Source organism: Gallus gallus (assembly GCF_016699485.2).
Source record: "Gallus gallus isolate bGalGal1 chromosome 32 unlocalized genomic scaffold, bGalGal1.mat.broiler.GRCg7b 32_unloc5, whole genome shotgun sequence".
Lineage (NCBI taxonomy): Eukaryota > Metazoa > Chordata > Aves > Galliformes > Phasianidae > Gallus > Gallus gallus.
In genome coordinates this window covers 39,590-59,573 of record NW_024095952.1, presented here as the reverse complement: position 1 = coordinate 59,573, position 19,984 = coordinate 39,590, and the positions used below count along the sequence as shown (strand labels likewise).

The 19,984-nt window shown below is 55.9% G+C and overlaps 1 protein-coding gene and 1 long non-coding RNA gene across 2 annotated transcripts; one reads left to right on the top strand and one right to left on the bottom strand.

Moving 5' to 3' along the window:
* Nucleotides 1-4,580: 4,580 nt before the first annotated feature.
* Nucleotides 4,581-5,724, bottom strand: LOC121108703. The gene is made up of 2 exons (XR_005843371.1): nucleotides 5,607-5,724; nucleotides 4,581-5,432 (listed from the first exon to the last, which is right to left on the bottom strand). It is a non-coding gene; the product is annotated as an uncharacterized LOC121108703 (long non-coding RNA).
* Nucleotides 5,725-7,425: 1,701 nt separating this feature from the next.
* On the top strand, nucleotides 7,426-18,756 carry LOC121108702. The gene is made up of 10 exons (XM_040656786.2): nucleotides 7,426-7,522; nucleotides 9,551-9,611; nucleotides 11,313-14,818; nucleotides 15,035-15,096; nucleotides 15,529-15,676; nucleotides 15,883-16,139; nucleotides 16,325-16,410; nucleotides 16,619-16,710; nucleotides 17,227-17,329; nucleotides 17,652-18,756. Exons 3-10 carry the CDS (start codon nucleotides 14,677-14,679, stop codon nucleotides 18,058-18,060), a joined length of 1,299 nt encoding a protein of 432 aa, XP_040512720.1. The 5' UTR covers nucleotides 7,426-7,522; nucleotides 9,551-9,611; nucleotides 11,313-14,676; the 3' UTR covers nucleotides 18,061-18,756.
* The last annotated feature ends 1,228 nt before the right edge of the window (nucleotides 18,757-19,984 follow it).

Sequence of the window (19,984 nt, the reverse complement as noted above, 5' to 3'; positions counted from 1 at the left end):
AGGCGCTGGCATAGCTTAGGAGCAAAACACTGCAGCTGGGCAACTTGTAGGGAAGGGGGAAAGAGAGGCAGAGAAATGGCTGCCCCCCCTTGGCCGGAGAGCCGTGTGTGGGAAAGGCTGTGTCACAGCCACGGGTCCCGGCTCGGGGCAGCAACACATGCCTCTTCTGAGCACTGCTGTCATGAGCGTTGTTCCAAGAACAACGTGGGGTTACCAAGAACATTTCATAAGCAAGGAGGAGAAGGCCAGAGGCCTGGAAACACGACCTGTGGAGGAGCTGCCCTGAGCAACTGAGCGCTGAACATCTAGCACTGAACACTCACTTGTCGAGAGCAGCTGCTTCGGACCGGCCTGGCCAGAACCGCAGCAAGCGATCTCAAGGCACGAGGGAAAAGACCTCCAAGATCATCCAGCCCAACTGTCCACCCACCACCACTATTTCCCACTACACCATGTCCCTCAGTAGCACATCTAAACGTTTCCTGAACACGTCCAGGAACGCTGACTGCGGTCTCTCCCTGGGCAGCCCATCGCAGTGAGAAGAAATTTTTCCTAACGTCCAGCCTGAAACACCTCTTGTTGCTTTCAAGGTTCTTTCATTTCTTCACAAAGTTGGTGACAATCATCGTCTGGGAGGATGTGAACCTAAGGAGGTCCAATAAGGTCAAGTGCAGCGTGTTGCGCCTGGGCCGGGGCAATCCCAGATACACGTACAGACTGGGAGAAGAACTCCTTGAGAGCAGCCCTGCTGAGAAGGACTTGGGAGTCCTGGTGGACCAAAAACTTTGCCTGAGCCAGCAGTGAGTACCTGCAGGCCGTTCTGGGTTGCATGAAATGAGGGGTGTCCAGCAGGGTGAGGGAAATAACTGTCCCTCTCTACTCTGCCCTTGCAAGGCCCCATTCAGTCTGGAGAAGAGAAGGTTCTGGGGACACCTGATAGTGGCCTCCCAGTAATTAAAGGCCACTGACAATTAAGTAATTGTAATTAACTTCCAAGCAGGAGGGAAATCAGCTATTTCCATGGGTAGATCACAACAGAACAAAGGGGAAGAGTTTTGAACAACGGGAGTGGAGATTTAGCTTAGCTATCAGAGAGAAAGTTTCCACTGAGAGGGTGTTGAGGTGCTGCAACAGGCTGCCCAGAGAGGCTGTGGATGCCCCATCCCTGGAGGTGTTGAAGGCCAGGTTGGATGGGGCCCGGGGCAGCCTGGTCTAGCTCCTGATCGAGCGGTTGGCAACCCTCTCCACAGCAGGGGAAACTGGAACTCGATGATCTTTGAGGTCCCTTCCAACCCAGGCCATTCTACGATCACACGATTCTGATTCTAAGGTTGTGTGTCTCCTGCTGTTGGGATGCTAACAAACAGAACTGATAGGTCCAGTGTACAAACTGGAAAGCTTTCCAGAGCATGCAGCACAGCAGGCGCCAAGTGAGAAGCATGACCGTATCCTGTCTTTCCTGCTGGTACAGGTCATGGTCTTCAGGATGTCAACTGGCAGGAAGCTGTTCTAGGACAGCAATCATAGGAAAAAACAGGTTGGAAAAGGAAGTGATGAAGAGAATGTTCACAGATGTTCAGAGGATTTTTGCTCCATACAAAGGCTCCTCCAAAAGCAAGGCCTCCTACTTATTCCCAGGGAAACTACAAGAGATAGCAAGAGCAAAACAACAACACTATTTGATAGAGCAAATTCGCAGCTACCAAACGCTGTTTCTCAACACGGTCACCGCCTTTAGCTTTGCATTTTCACCCGCTCGTAAAAATCTGCACCAGCGGGGGTGACCCACTGTCACTGTCACTACTGATGGAACGCACCACTCACTGCCTCCCTGTGCTCACATCCGCTGTTTGATCTCCACCAATGTTCAGCAAGGGTCGGTGAATGTCACCGGGTGCCCTGTATTCCTTTGACTTCTGCGGTGTGCAGGTTTGATTGGGCAGGACCAGCTCGATCGGCAGATCCCCGAGCATTGACTGGCCAATTGGTGGCTTTTGCTACGTGTGCATCCCAACGCCTGAATGTCTCAGCACCCATTGCTCTCGGTGCAGTTGTTAGCAGGCCATTGTATTGCTAGATTTTCACAGAGGCTGTGCATGAGAGGCGATGTGATATACCCACTCGATGCCATGCTCTTTGGCCCAGGTGGTGAGGAGATTGTTTTGGAAATGAGTCCCGTTGTCTGACTCAGTTCTTTCTGGGGTGCCGTGTTGCCACAGGACTTGCTTTGCAAGGTCCAAGATGGTATTTGAAGCGGTGGCATTTGGGAAGGGATATGTTTCCAGCCATGCGGTGGTTGCTTCCATCACTGAAGTTTGTGGGAGTTGGTGGGAGCTGGTGGGAGTTTTTAGGAGTGTGATACAGTCCACCTGCCAGGCCTCCCTATACTTGGACATGCAGAAATCAGACCCTATAGCCAGTAAGGTTTTAGAGCAGGTATGTGTTTATTAGTGACGCGCGTACACGCTGGTGCAAGGGGGATCATTCCACGTAACTTGCACACCGTCAGGAGAAATCGTGCTATAGATATAGGTCGAATAAATACATAATCAATAGTTGACAGGAATTCGGAGACATATTCATTACATTCCCGAGAGCCCATTAGCATGCAGTCCCTCCCCACCCTGCGCGTGCGTAGTAGGTCATGATAATGAAGGCTCGTAGTCTTCCTCGCGAAGGCTCGTAGTCTTCCTCGCTGCAAACTTCTGACCCTGAAGGGGGGCATCCCTCGAACCGGTTTCAGCTTGCACTTCAGACATCTAATCACCTCCCTGCCAAATGTTTTCGAGCGGTTCTCCGGTCCTTATCTTTATGGCCTTCACTCTCCTTGTTATTTCAGACCTAGCTCCTGTGAAAGTGCTTGGAATCCCTTGTTTTCTAATATTCTCTACACAAACTATCTCTATCTGCCGCTTATGTCTACCTTGTGAAGCTGCTTTCTCTTTTCTGGCTGTGAAGCCCCTTTTCTATACTGCGGGGACCTGATTTTGCCCTTCACTTACAGTCCAACCAGAAAGGTCAGCACCAGCCCCAGGACCCGAAAATACAGACACAGCCTGAGAGGCCAACACCAGCCGAGGGGCCTAAAGCCACCACAAGAGAGGTCAGCACCGACCCCAGGGCCTAAAGCCACAGCCCGAGATGCCTAAACCAACCCTTGGGCCTGAAGCCACAGGCAGGCGGGCCTGCCCTGGCACCACGGCCTAAAGGCTCATCCCCAGCCGCAGAGGCCGGCACCAGCTCTGGGCCTAAGGCCATAGCCAGAGCCAGACAGGCCGGCGCTACCCTACGGGCTTAAAGGCAGAGTCACGGCCCGAGAGGCCGGCACCAGCTCCACGACCGAAAGCCACAGACACATCCAGTGAGTCCAGCACCAGCCCTGGGGCCTAAAGCCTATGCCACATGGGGCGGCACCAGCCCGGGGCTTTAAGGCACAGCTCGACATACTGGCACTGGCCATGGGGGCTACAGGACAGCCCAAAGGGCCAGCACCTGCCCTGGGACCTGAAGCCACTGCCAGAGAGGCCAGCACCAGCCCCAGGGCATGAAGCCCCTCTCATCAAGGCCAACATTGGCCCAAGGGCCTGAAGTCACAGCCCAAAAGGCTGGAAGCAGTCCTAGAATCATATCGAAGGATCATAGGATGGCCTGGGTTGAAAAGGACCACAATGATCATCCAGTTTCAGCCCCCCTGCTGTGTGCAGGGTTGCCAACCGCCAGACCAGACCAGGCTGCCCAGAGCCACATCCAGCCTGGCCTTGAATGCCTCCAGGGATGGGGCATCCACAGCCTCCTTGGGCAACCTGGTCCAGTGCATCACCACCCGCTGGGTGAAAAACTTCCTCCTCATATCTAACCTACACCTCCCCTGTCTCAGTTTAAAACCATTCCCCCTTGTTCCATCACCATCCACCCTCCTAAACAGCCGTTCTTCCTCCTGTTTATACGCTCCCTTCAAGTACAGAAAGGACACCATGAGGTCTCCCCGGAGCCTTCTCCAAGCTGAACAAGCCCAGTTCCCTCAACCTTTCCACACAGGAGAGGTGCTCCAGCCCTCTGGCCATCTTAATGGCCCTCGTCTGGGCCCGTTCAAAGAGCTCTGCGTCTTTTTTCTACTGGGGGCCCCAGGCCTGGGCGCAGTGCTCCACATGGGCCCTCACAGGAAGAGCCGAGTAGAGGGGGACACTCCCCTCCCTCTCCCTCCTGGCCACCCCCAGGGACCTAAAGCCACAGCCCCAGCTAGAGAGGCCAGCACTGACCCCAGGGCCTGAAGCCACAGCCTGACAGGCTGGAATGAGTCCACGGAGTTCAAGCTGTGTCTAAAGACACAGCCCCACCATGAGTCCTTGCTGGTCTTTTCTGGACGCTGATGCATTCCTTTCAAAAAACGAGGTCCGACGTCCCACTCGTTTTCGGGTTTGTTGCCCGTTTGTAAAATATTTTATGACGTATACATATCAATCTAAGTCTCATCCCACTCCGTGCGTTTTGAGGAGGTGAATCTTTCTCCATCTCCTGAGTCGCGCCTCCCCTGGTCAGCAAAGGGTCACTGCCGCAATGGAGTCATCCAAACTCAGAGGAATAGTACACATCCATTTATTGACAGCGTTCTTAACAACTGACAACAGCCCATTGGAGGTAACGTTGCCTAATGGGCTAATTACAATTCATAAGCCTTCGAGGTAACCAGCTGTAGGAAATGGCTGCTACGAAGACTCAAAGAATCCAAGAAGCCACGTCCTGGTGTCAGGTGCAGATCTTCAGTCTGATGGGTCGTCGGAGGTGGTGGTGTTCAGTTGATGACGACTCACGACGACAGTACAAACTTATTTGTAAGTCCAAAGTGGTGGCACTCAGCCGCCTGCCGGCACTGCCCCACAGCTGTGCCTGTGCGCCCCTGGGGGCAGGAGCACAGGAGAGGCCCCTTCCGTGGGGACAGAGCCCTCTCCCCGAGCCCCACCGGGCAGCCCCGAGCTGGGAGGGGGGACTGAGCAGGGCGGTCAGATGGGCAGCAGCCCATCACAGACCACACGCAGGCTCCTGCTCGCAAAGTACGCCAGGGAAGCGTACATTGCCTGGGGCAGCACTCGCAGCAGGAGCCGATACAACAGCTCCTGGTCATAGTGCTGGGCGTACAGCACTGCACAGCCCAGCACGGCAACAAGCAGCAGCTGGAGGCTGACAAAGATGAGGCACATCGTCCTGGGGGCAAAAAGAGGGCCAGGCCGGGAATGAGGCGTCCCGACCCCACGGCAGCAGAGCCCCACACAGCACCAAAGGGGCTTCCCGGGAGCCCTGCCGGCTGCAGTGGGGTCCAGGCCATCAGCCCACTGCCGGGAGCCCGGCTGCTGGCGGCTGGGCACAGGGCAATGAGGGGATACTCACTTCATCCAGAAGGCGAGCCCACGTCTCCTCGCCCGCTCCTCCTTCTCCTGTAGGTGAAGATGGGGCAGGGGTGCTGGTCAGGCCCTGCTGTACAGCCGGGGCTCGTGCAGGACAGTGGCAGCCCGGCAGCACAGCAGCACAGCCGCAGCGCTGCAGGGAGCCCTGTCCCCAGGGACACCCTTGTCGGATGGGGTGAGGGTGCACTGGGCTCTGCCCCTTACCAGCGCTGCCTCCACCACCTCTGGCTGCACAGCCCCAGGCATGTGGGCTGTCTCCAGCTCCAGCTGATGCTGCTGCCTGTAGGGAACAAGGCCTGCTTGGAGGGTGTCGGCCTCTGTCAGCACACGGGCTCCCCAGCAGTGCGTGCCCACCCCCAGGCTGGGGTCAGGCTGCTCTGTCATACCATGCGCCGAACTGAAACCCATGCCCCAAGCCCAGCAGCACTGCAGTCCTGTTGCTGCCCCGGGTGCTGCAAAGGACCTGTCCCACTCACCAGGCACCCTCCAGCTGCTCCCGCTCCTCTTGCAGGCACTGTTTTGCCTGGCGCAGCACCTGGCAGACAAAAGTGTGAGTGCCCGTGCCTGCTGCAGCTGTCCCCCATCTCCCCACCTGGGGGCGGGCAGCCCCGATCTCCTTGCCCCTGCACACTACCTTGTTCTCCTTTCTCTCAGCCTGCAGCTGCTTTTCCAGCTGGGCAATGAGCCGCTTCTCCTGCAAAGACAACGGGTGTGCCATGTGGGGCAGCTGCGCTGGGCCCCATGGACCCGAGGGACGGGGACCGAGGTCCTCCTGCAGAGCCAAAGCTGTGAGGACGCTGAGCTCTGAGGACGAGCCCCCACTTCACCCTACCTGCTTCAGCTCCTCTTTCCTGGCAGCTGTTCTTTCTTCCTGTATTTTCTGGGCATCGTGTGGGAAAGAAGAAGAGGAGCAGCCATCAGGGCAGCAGCACTCCCATGGAGCTCCGTCTGACGGCAGCTCCATGCCGCCATCCCCTCCTGCCCCCTCCATCGTGTTAACCAGTGCCCACAGGGCTGGAGATGCAGACCTACACGAGGGGACATCTGCTCACCTTCATCAAGGATTCCCTGGCCTCAGTCTCGCGCTTCTCCATGGCCGCATGAGCCTGTGGGAGGGGAGAGGAGCTGTGTTGGCACCGAGGTGCTGCCGGCAGCTCTGCATCCCGCCGGAGGTGCCCGGCCCTCTGCTGCCATGCCATGGGCAGGGTGCCCTCCAGCCAGCAGCTCACCCCGCCGGCCCTTCTGTGTCTGTGCACCCAGAGCTCACCTGCAGCAGCTCCTCCACCAGCTTCACACGCCACAGCGCCCTTAATCTTCTGCTGACACACTGGACCCGCATTGCTGCACCACTCGCACAGCTCCTCGCAGAACCAGACCAGAACCACCCGCAGAATGAGGCAGGCAGGTTCAACGTTGACTCACTGCCCCTGCCCCACCCCAGGGCCTCTGTGAGGTCATCACATCATTGTGACATCACCCACACAGGAGGGTCCTGGAAGATCATAGAACCATAGAATGGTTTGTGTTGGAAGGGTCCTGGAAGATCATAATACTGCAGGACGGCGTGGCTTGGGAGGTTCCTTAGTGGTCATAGAACCATAGAATGGTTTGTGTTGGAAGAGTCCTGGAAGATGATAGAACCACAGGATGGTGTGGGTTGGAAGGGTCCTGGAAGATCATAGAATCACAGAATGGTTCTTTGAAACAGCTGTGAAGGATCCGTGAGCAAATCCGCCGTCAGTAGTTGGTGCCGCGGGAAGGCCTGAGGTCCGACCTTTCCTCCAACGGCTTCAGTGTAACATTGGAAAGACAGTGCTCACACCTGGTTTGTTCTATCTGCCAGGACGTCACTCAGCTGCGTTGCGACGGCGACGGCGCGCCCTCATTCATGGCACGGCGTACAGCCGTCCGCGTGACGACGGCGCACGCGTGGCTGTGTATCCATAACAGCCGCGCTTCAGCGCGGCTGTTCTCTTTGGATGCTGCCATGGCGCGTCGTCCCACGCTGTGACGTCATCACCTTGCGCCCGGGTGAGGCGGCGGCCTCGAGGTTGTCCTGCTGTGCTCCGCAGTGCTCCAACGCCGCGGGGCGGCTCCGGGCGCCGCCTCAGCTTCTACAGGTGGGTGTTTGGGGTGGGGGGGGGGGATCGGTTCATGTGCCGGGGCTAAGAGGGTGGGGGGCCGCGTGCCGCTCGCTCTGTGTTGGCCCCGTGGGGCCTTTGTGGTCCTCAGGGCCTCTGCCCGGGGGCAAGAGGTGCCCTGTGTCCCCCTCTCCCCCCGCCATGGGCCGCCCACAACGGCCCCCCAGGGCCTTTGTCTGTCCCCTAGGTTTACACCCAGTCCCCATCCTCTAGTTCCCTCATTCTGACCACTTGAGTCCTTTTTCCCCCTTCCCCTCAGTGCCTTCCCTCCGTGTCCACCCATTTCCCATTCTGATCCCCAGGGTCCGTCCCCTCCCCTCCCTCCGTTCCCTCCCTAGTCCACTATTCTGATCTCTGGTGTCCCCTGTCCCCCGCCCCACCCCCCACTCCCCTCTATTTTACTCCACAGGGCCTCCTGTCCTCCCTTCCCCCCCACCTCCTGACCCCTTTTTTCTGACTCCCAAAGTCCCCTGTACCTCCCCCTCTCCCTCCCCCCCCCCACCCCGTGCCCTCCTCCCTGTCCCCTGGTATCCAGTCCCCCATTTTGCCCCCCGGTCCCCTCCAGCCAGACCCCCTTTCTGTCCAATAGAATCCCCCCACAACCTCTGACTCTCCTGTCCCACCCCTCACTCCTCCCCCAGATGCTCTTTCTGCCTCTTAGAGACTCTGTTCACCCCTTTCCCACTTCAGACACTCTTTCAACACCTTAGAGACCCCATTCCTCCCTTCCCGCTCCAAAACCCCCCAAGATCTCCCCCAGACTCCCTTTCCACCCCATAGAAGCCCCTCACAACCCCCCAGCTTCCCCCTGCCACCCCCTCTCCAACCCCAGGCCCCTTTTCCTCTGAATAGAGACCCCACTCACCCTTTTTTCCCCAGACACAACCCCCCTGTCCGCTCCCAGACTCCCCTTTCTGCCCTACAGAAGCCCCATTGCCCCCCCCCCCCTCAACTCCCTAAGTTCCCCTCCACAATGCTCCACACCACCCCCAGTCCCCCGTTGTACCCGCAGAAGCCTCTTTTCCCTCTTTTTCCACCCCACAACTCCCTCTCTTTGCCCCCAGACCTCTTTTCCACCCCATAGAAGCCCCCCAGAACCCCTCAGTTTCTCCCTTTCACGCCTCCCTCCACCTCCAGACCCCCTTTCCACCCCACAGAAGTCCCATTCACACCTTCCCTCCTAGATTCCCTGCAACCCTCCTCTCCACCCCGACTTTCCTTCCACCCCATAGAAGCCCCACTAACCCTTTTCTTCCCCCCCACAACCCCCCTGTCCAGCACTGGAGTCATCCAGAAGGAACTAGAGGTGTCCCAGAAGGGTCTTGGGGGTGGCCAGGGTGTCCCCAAGTGGATCTAGAGGGTCATTGGATTAATCCAGAAGGGTCTGGAGATGTCCTGGAGGGGTCTTGGGGTGTCCAGGGGGTCTCCCCCTTTTGACTAGCAGACAGGTCCAGCACTGGAGTCATCCGGAAGGAACTAGAGGTGTCTCAGAAGGGTCTTGGGGTGGCCAGGGTGTCCCCAAGTGGATCTAGAGGGTCATTGGATTAATCCAGAAGGGTCTGGAGATGTCCTGGAGGGGTCTTGGGGTGTCCAGGGGGTCTCCCCCTTTTGACTAGCAGAGTGGTTAGGAATTTCCAAAAGGAAATGAATTCCTTAACTGAGGATCCTATAAGAGGAGCAGAACAGTTAGATCAATTTGTGGAGCCTAATTTCCTCTCAGGGATGGCAATGATGTTTCTCATGGGTATGTTGTTTACTGGAGAAGAAGGAGGTGCAATTAGGTGGGCAGCTGTGCAAGAGTGGGAAAGGAGTACAGAAGAAAGGTCGGGTCCTGTGGGGAGGTGGAGAAAGGAAGGATCCTGAGGATAAACTGTCTTGGTTATTGTCACTGTCTTTGTGACTGTTAACTGTTTGTGGTGTGAAAGTATTATTAAGAAGCTGTTATGGGACAAGGGGTGTCTAAGAAGATACCAGAAATGACTCCCTGGGTTGTATTTTGGCTCACAGGAGAGACGTTGTGGGTGAGACAGAGGGAACATCAAATGAGTAGCAGGACCAGTTTTTCTAAGTGAGTATTCTAATCATGAGACCAAGTATTGGGTGTTTGTGGAAACTGGAGGGTGTTTGATTCGTGGGTTTTGAAGGGACCCCCATGAGCAGAACTTGGAATGAGAAAGGGAGCCAGGGCCGGAGACTGCTGCTGTAAACAGTGCTATTTGTGAAGGGGGGGTGGAGAGGACGGGGCACTGGAAATGAGAATAGCCTTCATCTGCAGAGATCTAGGAAACCCGAAATCCCAGTGCTAGATGATGCTGAAATATGATGTTAGTAGTTCATGTAACGATGAGAGTTTGGAAAGTGAAAAAGGTTTGGGAAAGACAAGGCTGAGGAAGGCAGAGATGAGCAAGGTGTAACAGGGATGTCAGGATTGAAGAGAGATGAGTGGTATGGAAGAACTGCCTGAGGAACAGAGATAGGGAGGAGATTGGGAAGAACAACAGCAGCTGCTACTGTTGCTGCAATAGAGCAGGGCCATAGGACCCAGAGGTCCCTTCAGGAAGAGGTGGGGGGAGGGGGGGGGTGGAAGAGCCCAGGGAGGGCTCTGCCCCACAAACTGCAGGGAAATGGGACACTGGTGGAGAAATCCTATCAAGCTGAGTGAGAGGGAACCATCTCTGATCACAAAAGCTGGATGATGGGAACCTGGGAAGTTTACCGTAGCAGATCCACTGTTTAAACTACAGCTAGGGGAGAAGGATAAAGAGGTTTATTTTCTGGTGGGTACGGGTGCCTCTTACCACCCGTAGATGGTTTTTGTAACAGTAGTAGGAGCTACTGCCCAACAAGAAAAAGCTTACCTTTTGGGATCAATTAAATATAGGCTGAGAAAATAAGTAGGAATACATAAATCCTTGTACATGCCAGGTTCTCCAAAACCGTTACCCTGGCAAGACTTATTAGAACAAATGGATGCAGAGATTAGATTCAATAAAACTGGAGCTAAGGGTCAAACAAGATTAACTGATGGCAAATTGTAAGTCTGGCTTTAATACAAACTGGGAAAAACCATGTTGTACCCCCAGAAGTTACAGAAATCTTAAATAAAGTATGCTTAGGAGTGTGGGTACCAGGGATGGCTGGTAGAGACAAACTGCAGCCCTAAGTTAAAAGCAAGAGCTAGTGCTAGCTCAGTCAGGGTAAAGCAGTGCCCTTTGAGGATATGCAACTGTAGAAGGATAAAAGAAAAACTAGGTAACTTTTGGATTTTGGATTACTAATTGAATGTGAATCCAAATACAGTACTCCAATCTTGCTGATGAAAAATTGGAGAGCAAGTGCTATAGTTTAGTACAAGATTTGAGGGCAAGGAATAGAATTGTTGAATGTATACAGTCTGTAGTGGCAAATCCATACACTTTATTAACTAAGTTAGGGAAGGAGTAGGTGGAGTTTACCTTCTGGATTTGAAGGATGCCTTTTCTGCCTGGTTTGGCCAAAGGAAGCCTAAGGTTATTTGCCTTTGAATAGGAGACCCCCAGAATGGGGAGAAAAGCGTCAGTTAACCTGGACAGTGTTACGCAGGGTTGTGAGAACAGCCCAATGATTTGTGAGAGCCAGTCGGCTTGTGAGCCCAAGACATGGGTTCCTCCATCCCAGGGTGGAACTTTACTGCAGCATGTGGGTGCCCAGTAAGCACAGAGGACTGTGTGTAGTGGACTGTGAGTTTGATGCATTTCTTGGCTTAGATGGTTATCAAGTTTCTCAACAGAAAGCTCAACTGATCAAAGAGAAGGAAGGAAGCAATTTGCTGGGCTCCCAGGACACCAACGCAGAGCTACCTTCGAGCCGGCACTGTGTGACTGCATGGAGACTGTCTGTGCCAGTGGGCCAGACCTAAAGAAGGAACTACCAGATGATGCTGAGGATTCCTGCATTCATCGACAGAAGCAGTTTAGTGAGACAAAGGAACCGTAAGGCAGGATATGCAGTAACTGCTACTGAGCAGGTAATCAGAGTACAACCGTTACCTGTAGGGACTTCCACTAAGAGGTCTAAAATAGCCTTAAACGTATGGACAGATGCTAAATATGCATTTGGGGTGGCACACACTTATGGTACCATCTGGAAAGAGCAAGGAGTGCTCACACACAGGGAAAACAAATTCAGCACGGTGTATATCTACCAAAGAGCGTGGCTGTTATACACTGTGATGGACATCAGAAAGGTGACACTGTCCAGGAAACTGGAAATATGATAGGGATCAGGTGGCAAAACAGGCAGTTGAAGGAAAAGAAATAGCAGAACTGGCTTTAATTCCAGATGGTAAACTTCAAATCTCTGAACCTGAGTCAGCCTGTGGAACATTTTAGAGGGGACGGGAATCTAATTCATGATTTAGAAGGGAAGAGAGCTAGCTGACAGATGGGTGCGTACCCAGATGGACGCGCTGTTGTGCCCTTTAGTACTTTATGGAAGTTGGTTCTAAGGGAACATATTGAAACATACTGAGGGGACAAACAGTAGAAAGTAATTGCGCAATCTAGTACCAGGAACAGGGTACAAGTGGGGCCTATTAGGAAAGGGAACCTTCCAGGGCAACAATGGCAAATTGTTTTTTGTTTGGAACTACCAGGAAACAAGGAGGGTTTTGTTATATGCTAGTTCAAACCAATACCTTTCCAGGGTGGCCAGAAGCATTCCCTCTGCAAAGCCCTTGCTCCTGACCCTCGTCCCTGCCCCCACCTGCCCTCACAGTACAGCCACCTTCTCTTGAGCAGGGTAAAGAGCAGTGAGAATTCATACTTGGTTATCCTGGCACAAAGAGTTTGTGGGCCACAAAGAGAAATCCCTGCATTCCAGAAAACAGAGACAAAAAGAGACAGTCGGAGGAGTGCCTAATAAAGATGTGACGATGTTCTCAGCTGCGGCTGCTGTTGCTGGATACAAGCAACCACACGAGGGTGGCTGAGCACGCTCTCCTGTCTCTATCCCAATCCAAGAAACACACAGAAGAGCTCAGTGCTCTCTTGCTTTCATTTCCTTCCATGAGCCATTTTAAAATGCACGTTGTTCTAGGCCAGCACAAGCTCTAGGGCCTAAAGCCACAGCCTGAGTGGCCAACGCAGCACCAGGGCCTAAAGCCACAAGAAGAGAGGCTGGCACCCACCCCAGCGCATAAAGCCTCAGCCAGGGAGGCATCCACTGGCCATGGGGCTTAAAGCCACAGCCAGAGAGGCCTGCAGTGGCCCTGAAGCCAAAAGACCCAGGCCGAGAGTCCTATACCAGCCCAGGGCCTGAAGCCATAGGCAGACAAGCCAGCACTGACCCAGGAGCCTAAAACCCCACCCTGAGCCTGAGAGGCCAGCACCAGCCCAAGGCCTAAAGCCAAAGCCACAGGCAGAGAGGCTGGCACCAGCACCAAGGCCTAAAGCCACAGCCACAGAGGCCACGAGCAGTCTTTGGGCCAAAAGCCACATCCTGAGAGGCCTACACCGGCCCAGGGCATAAAGCCATAGGCAGACAGGCTAGCATTGGCCCGGAGGCCTAAAGCCGCAGCACCAGCACGAGAGGCCTGCACCAGTCCTAGGCTGAAAGCCACAACCACAGGCAGGGAAGCTGGCATCTGCCCTGAGGCTTAAAGCCACAGCGACAGGCAGAGAGGCTGGCACCAGCAGCAAGGCCTAAAGCCACAGCCAGAGAGGCCAGCACCAGCCCTGGGGCATAAAAACACAGCCAGACAGACTGGCACCAGCCCTAGGGCATAAAGCCACAACCCGAGTGGCTGGCTGTGGCCCTGGGCCTTAAAGCCTCAGCCACAGCCCGAGAGGCCAGCACCAGCCCAAGGGCCTGAAGCCACATCCAAAGCTAGACAGGCTGGCACCAGCTGTGGGGACTAAAGCCACAGCTTGAAAGGCTGGAACCAGTCCAGGGGCTTCAAGGCACAGCCAGAACTCCAGAGGCCAGCACTGGCCACGTGGCCTGAAGCCACAGCCCCAGCCCAAGAGGCCTGCAGTGTCCCCGGGGCCTAAAGCCCCAGCAACAGCCAGAAAGGCCAACAGCCGCCCTGCACCTAAAGCCACATCCACAGCAAGAAAGACCGGCACCAGCCCCAGGACATAAAGCCACAGCCACATCCAGTGAGGCCGGCACCGGCCCCAGGGCCTAGAGCCCTGAATGTCAGTGGGTGCCATTTGTTCTGCACAAAGGAGTTCAGTTCCACTCCTTTGCTTCATCCGCACTTCCGTGTCAGACGGCAGTTGGTCAGAGTGCCCCTCTGCTGCCATCATGGAATGCCATCACTGCATGGCAACAACACGGAACGGAGCATTGGTGGGAAGGTTCAGCCTCCCTGAAACACAGGCTCCGTGTAAAATAACTGCAATTGAGCATTTCATAGGCGGGTGTGCATTTTTCTCTTCCAAACTGTATTGTGAGTCAAATTGAGTCCCATGGCCAAGCTGCTCTTCAGGGTATCACGCTTCCTTTGAAACATCTCCTGCTCTTAGAAAAAGTAGAAGCTCCCTTCAGAAGGAAAGCAGAGAATAGACGTCTGCTGCCGAGCTCCCTGGAAATGTTGCTTCTCTCTCCCACCCTCTTGAGGCGTTCAGCTGACCATCTCTAAGAGGGCATGGGTGTTCCAGGGGTGTCTTCTGCCTGAAAAGCATCTGGCCAAACTCAGGGCTAACATGGAACCCAAGGCCAAGCACCAGCCCTGGGCCGAGTCAAGGCAGCGAAACCCGCCCCGTGGTCTTCATGGAGCTCAAAGGCCAGCCTGCCCTCGGTGCCCAAAGGGAGTAAGTGAGCGCTGCAGCCACCAAGCTCCCGATCAGCCAAATGACTGAAGTTTAGGAACGAGGGGCCCAGGACCACCACCTCTGGTGTGGTGCTGCTGGCACATAAGGGGTCCAGGTGTGGGGAGTGCCAACCAGCAAGGGGCAGAGCTGGGCTCGTGCCGTGTCAGGGCGGGCAGCAGGCTGCTGTGCCAGCGCTTGTCATAATGGGCAACTGACAGCATTGGCCACTTGCCGCTGTGTCGTCGTGGCGACGTCTATGACAGGGCCAGCCAGGAGGGGTCTGAAGGCGGTCCCCAGTGGTGGCCCCTGCATCCTGAAGGAGCATCGGGCAGAGAGCAGATGCATCTGGAAGGGATGAGCTCCCACGTGGCTGTTGCCAATGCGGGGCGTCCTGCTGCGGTGAAGCGGGCCAAGATCCAATTCTGGGAGGATGGCCCCGCGACACAGCGTGACTACAGAATGCCAGAGGTCACCGCCAAAGGTACGCGGGTCCACTGCCAGCACAGGAGCAGAGCTGCCAGCAAGTCCTGGCACTGAGCGGGAGAGCCAGCACGGGGACCATGTCAGGGCTGTCTCCCTTTGGGGCTGGGGACAGTGAGGACACTTTCCATCTGCCACCTCCCTCCCGCTGCGAGGCAGTAGGAGCGCCGGGAAGCGGCAGAAGCAGAGTGTGACCCGCTTTTCCTCTGCCCTCCAGAGCGAGTTGCCGTCTGGGATGCGGTGGCCGTCTACGTCCAGGAGCAGCTCCTGCTACGCAAGGTGGGTCGGCCAAGTCTTCCTGCTTGTCTGCTTGGAGGGGTGGGGAGTCCCCTCGCCTTGGGCCACAGAATGCAAGCAGGGAACTCAGCCCCCAAATCCCTGTCAAGTACCAGCGGGCCTCCCGCATGCGTGGTATGACTTGTGGTATGTGGTGTGGTGTGCTGGGGCTGACCCCCGTCTCTGGAAACCTCTGGCTTCCACGAGGCTGCTTCTGCCTTGACTGCTGTGCTGTGTTGTGGGAGGGCAAAGGGAGGAAGGGAGAGGACCGGGCAGCTCCTTGCTAACAACTCTCCCACGGCCCTGGCCTGGCCTGGGCTTCTGAACAGTGGGAGAGGGCACAGCAGGACTCGAAGCACAGTCCCCGCACAGGGCAACCTTCAGCTCTTCCTCCAGCCTTAACCCTTCGGCCCTTCCCTTCTCTTTTACACGCAGGGGGTCCGAATTCCCACCTTCGGTTCCTTCAGCATCGTCTCCGAACGGATTGAGGCTGAGGATGGAGCCATGACTCTGCAGTGGCCTGCGTTTTGCCTGGCCAGGAACCTTGCGGGCATCCACAACCTGATGGAGAGCTACCCACCAGGTAGGAGTGGGCTTCAACCCTTTCTGGCTGCACAGATGGGACAAAGGGGGCTATCGCCTCCATTCTCAAAAGCAAACCACCCCCTCCACAGAGACCGTCCCAAGAGGGGGTTGTCCTGGGCGGTGACTGCAATGAGCAGCACTTGGGAAGCACCGGTGGAAGAGCCGCTGCGTGACAGACTCTGACACTCTGGTGTGATTTTCCAGGCCATAAGGAGGTGCAGCCCCTCAAGTACACTGAGGTGGCCGCGGCCGCATCTGTGACCTGGCAGACTGGGAAGGCCTGCATATTTGGCACCACGTCCCTCGTTTCCCACTGCCTGAGGAAGGGGGAGAACATTGCCTTTGTCCTGAAGGACATAGGAGTGCTCCTCATCGAGGGAACGAGAGTTCAGATGAAGTTCTACTACGACTTCCTCGAGAGGATCAGCGGGAAAGAGAACCTAGAGAAAGTTGTTTTCAAGGTGAGCTTTTGGCTTCTCCATGGCCCTTGTGCTGCCTGCACGTGGCTCACCAGGAGCTGGCCAGCTGCCCGGGCCACGCAAGTGCTGTGGTGCTGTCAGCTCTCCGGCCTTGGGCTCCTCCAGCACTCTCCAGTGCCTCAGCTGTGACAAGGCCGTCCCACATCCTCCCTGTTCCTGCCCTGCAGGTGCCCCGGCTGCAGGACATGGTGGTGTCCCGGGTGGCAGCTGTAGCCTCCCTGACGTCCTGTGGCCGAGTCATCGTCTTTCCCAGGTGAGTATGTTTGTGGCTGCAGCCCCTGCTTGATGCAGCTGCTCAGCTCTCCTGCAGCAACGTTTGCTCCTTGTGACCATGGGCGTCCTGCCATGGGAACCCAGGCAAAAATAGGTGATGTGACCGTCTGCCTGTGAGCAGGTGATCCCAGCGAGCAGAAAGGGCAGCTGGAGCCGTGGCTCACACCGTGTCTTCTCCTTTTGTACAGGTTTCGACGGGAGTTTGTACCCAAACCACCACCCAGGACAGCCCGCAAGGCCTGCCATGTCCCATTGCCACCTCTTGACCAGGGCAAGAAAGGTAAAGCAGCTGCCAGCTCCTCTCCATCCTACACACATCCAATGTGCGATGGGAAAATCCTCAGCCCACGATCATCCAAAGGCTCTGACTTGTGAAACCATTCACGGCAGCTCGGCACTGCCTCTCCTCCTGACCACACGTTGTCCTCATGAAGTCTAAGACGCTGGGTGCGATGTTCCCACAGTGCCCCCATCCCTGGCTATGGCAAGAGCTGGGGGGGTCCTAGGCTCAGTCCTCCCCCCAGGAAACGAGCTCCCAAAAGAGACTGCCACCTCACTCGCACCACCCAGCTCCTCTTTCCCAAAGCAAATGCCACTCAAGCAGCCCCAAAACAGAGCTGCGCCCCGGAGAGGAGGAGCTGGGCACGAGACACAGAGGGCCCGCGGTCTCTGGGGATCGCATCTGCGAGGGGAGCAGAGCGGCCCTCTCGGGTGCTTTGGGACAGGCCTGCGTGTCACCGGGCCAGCAGGTTCACAGTCATCCCCCTCTGACGAGATCTCTCCTTCCCAATTCCAGAGGAACTTCCTGAATTGCCACCCCTCCCCAGCTGGATCCGCGTTACCTTTGTAGTGAAAAAACAGCCTGAGAAGGAAACAAGCGATGTCAAGAAGAAGGCCAGGTGAGACTGCAGGCTCAGGGTTGGGATCTGCACGGGGTGTTTCCCTGAGCCGGCAAGGGCCCATTCCCCAAGCCCAGGCAGTCACTGTTCAGAGCCGGCCAGCAGTGCTGAATGCAGCACGTGGAGGGGTGGGATGGGGCTGCCGGGAGCCCCCATTTCACACGGCTGGCCCCTCTCCAGCCCTCAAGAGAACGCCAGCGCGCCCCGAGAGCTGCACGTGGGGAAGGCTGCGTTGCAGCCCAGGGTCCTGGCTCGGGGTTGCATTATACGGCCCCAAAGCCATCACCCACTCAGGCAGACCCCTCCCACTGTGTCCTTTCAGTCAGCTGCCAGCGGTCCCGGGGGCGTCTTCTGCCAAAAAGCAGCCTCAGAAAAAAAAGAAGGGAAAATGCTCTACCAAAAGCAAGGCGGCAGAGATGGCTCCAGCAGAGGCAGCGCAACCTCCAAGTGGCAAAGAAGAAGAGCACGGCGCGGTGAAAGCCCCCGCTGGAGGAGGAGTGCCGCAAAAGGCACAGGCCAAGCTCAGAAAGCACCGTGGAGCCCCAGCCCTGCAACAAACACCACTGGCAGCCCTATGGTCCTCGAGCTCTGAGACCAGCCTGCCCGAGGAGCGCACCTACAGCGCCTCTGCTGCGGTGCCACTGATGCACAGGAGGACCAGATCTCTGCAGAGTCAGCCACCAAAGACCAAAGCGGGGCTCCCCAGGCGGGGGATGTCCTGTCCACGCTGACCAGGGCATGGGGTGCCCAGGAGAAGCAGAGCTCCACCTGAGGCTGCCAAACAGGTGTGCGATTCCTCTCTGTGCCATTCCTGGGGGCCTGTCTGCACCCTTCTTTGGTTTTGGCTCCAAGTTTGCTTTTGGAGGCACTTCTTGCCATAAGACTCTGACTTAGCTAGGAGATGACAGGTGGGTGTGGCAATCAGCATCACTTGGTGGACAATTTTACATTTGAAAGCATTTCTTTGCAGCTGTTTGCCTTTGGCAGAGAGTGCTGAGGAGTGTTTACTTGAGGAAGGTGTGGGCTGTGACCAAAAACTCCAGCTTGGTATAGGAGAACTGAGGGAACAACGCCATCGTATCCTGCAAAAACCAGGATGCAGGTGGGCACCTCCCTGCTCCCTCCTATCTGCTGGCAAGGCGCGGGAGATGGGGACAAAGGAGTTTCTGCTGAGACCCCAAAGCCACAAGCCGCCACTCCAAAGAGAGCTGACCGTTGTCGTCAACTGAACAACGACCCCTGATGACCCATCACTACTGTAGATCGACGTCTGAGCTACGAACCACACTGGACCTGTGGTGGTGACTGTCTCTCTCTTGCTTCCTACAAAGACTGCTTGCTTTTATTTGCTGTCTTTTCTATCGCCCGTCTTCCCCATCTCCTTAAACAACTTGGGTTTGTAATAAACTGGACGGGCTGACATTTAACCCGTGGTGTCTTAAGCTCTCTGTCAGGTGTACATGGAATAAAAGAACCTCCCTTCGCTCTGATAATGGGAGTGAGACAGTGCCGTCTCTTTGAAGAAAAGCAGAGGTAGAGGGACAGTGGGGACTCTTCCTTCCAAGACCCCTTGGCTCTGACAGACAAGGTGGCTACACTCCTTGGAGCCTTGGGACCTCGAGCTCCTATTTTCCAGTGTCACGCTCTCTTCTAGTGGCACGCAGAGCACACCAAAGCCCACGAATAGGCAACGTTTGAAAGGCGTAGCTATGCGTGAGGCCCAAGAGTTTCTTTCCAACTCGCTGCTCCTTTAGATCCCTGGTGGGAAGAGAAGGGCTTTCTGGGAGGCGCTGGCATAGCTTAGGAGCAAAACACTGCAGCTGGGCAACTTGTAGGGAAGGGGGAAAGAGAGGCAGAGAAATGGCTGCCCCCCCTTGGCCGGAGAGCCGTGTGTGGGAAAGGCTGTGTCACAGCCACGGGTCCCGGCTCGGGGCAGCAACACATGCCTCTTCTGAGCACTGCTGTCATGAGCGTTGTTCCAAGAACAACGTGGGGTTACCAAGAACATTTCATAAGCAAGGAGGAGAAGGCCAGAGGCCTGGAAACACGACCTGTGGAGGAGCTGCCCTGAGCAACTGAGCGCTGAACATCTAGCACTGAACACTCACTTGTCGAGAGCAGCTGCTTCGGACCGGCCTGGCCAGAACCGCAGCAAGCGATCTCAAGGCACGAGGGAAAAGACCTCCAAGATCATCCAGCCCAACTGTCCACCCACCACCACTATTTCCCACTACACCATGTCCCTCAGTAGCACATCTAAACGTTTCCTGAACACGTCCAGGAACGCTGACTGCGGTCTCTCCCTGGGCAGCCCATCGCAGTGAGAAGAAATTTTTCCTAACGTCCAGCCTGAAACACCTCTTGTTGCTTTCAAGGTTCTTTCATTTCTTCACAAAGTTGGTGACAATCATCGTCTGGGAGGATGTGAACCTAAGGAGGTCCAATAAGGTCAAGTGCAGCGTGTTGCGCCTGGGCCGGGGCAATCCCAGATACACGTACAGACTGGGAGAAGAACTCCTTGAGAGCAGCCCTGCTGAGAAGGACTTGGGAGTCCTGGTGGACCAAAAACTTTGCCTGAGCCAGCAGTGAGTACCTGCAGGCCGTTCTGGGTTGCATGAAATGAGGGGTGTCCAGCAGGGTGAGGGAAATAACTGT

Coding starts and splice junctions, on each gene's coding strand:
- LOC121108702 (XM_040656786.2), top strand. CDS start 14,677: ATGCATCTGGAAGGGATGAGCTCCCACGTGGCTGTTGCCAATGCGGGG. Junction 14,819..15,034: donor GCCAGAGGTCACCGCCAAAG/GTACGCGGGTCC, acceptor TCTGCCCTCCAG/AGCGAGTTGCCGTCTGGGAT. Junction 17,330..17,651: donor GATGTCAAGAAGAAGGCCAG/GTGAGACTGCAG, acceptor GTGTCCTTTCAG/TCAGCTGCCAGCGGTCCCGG.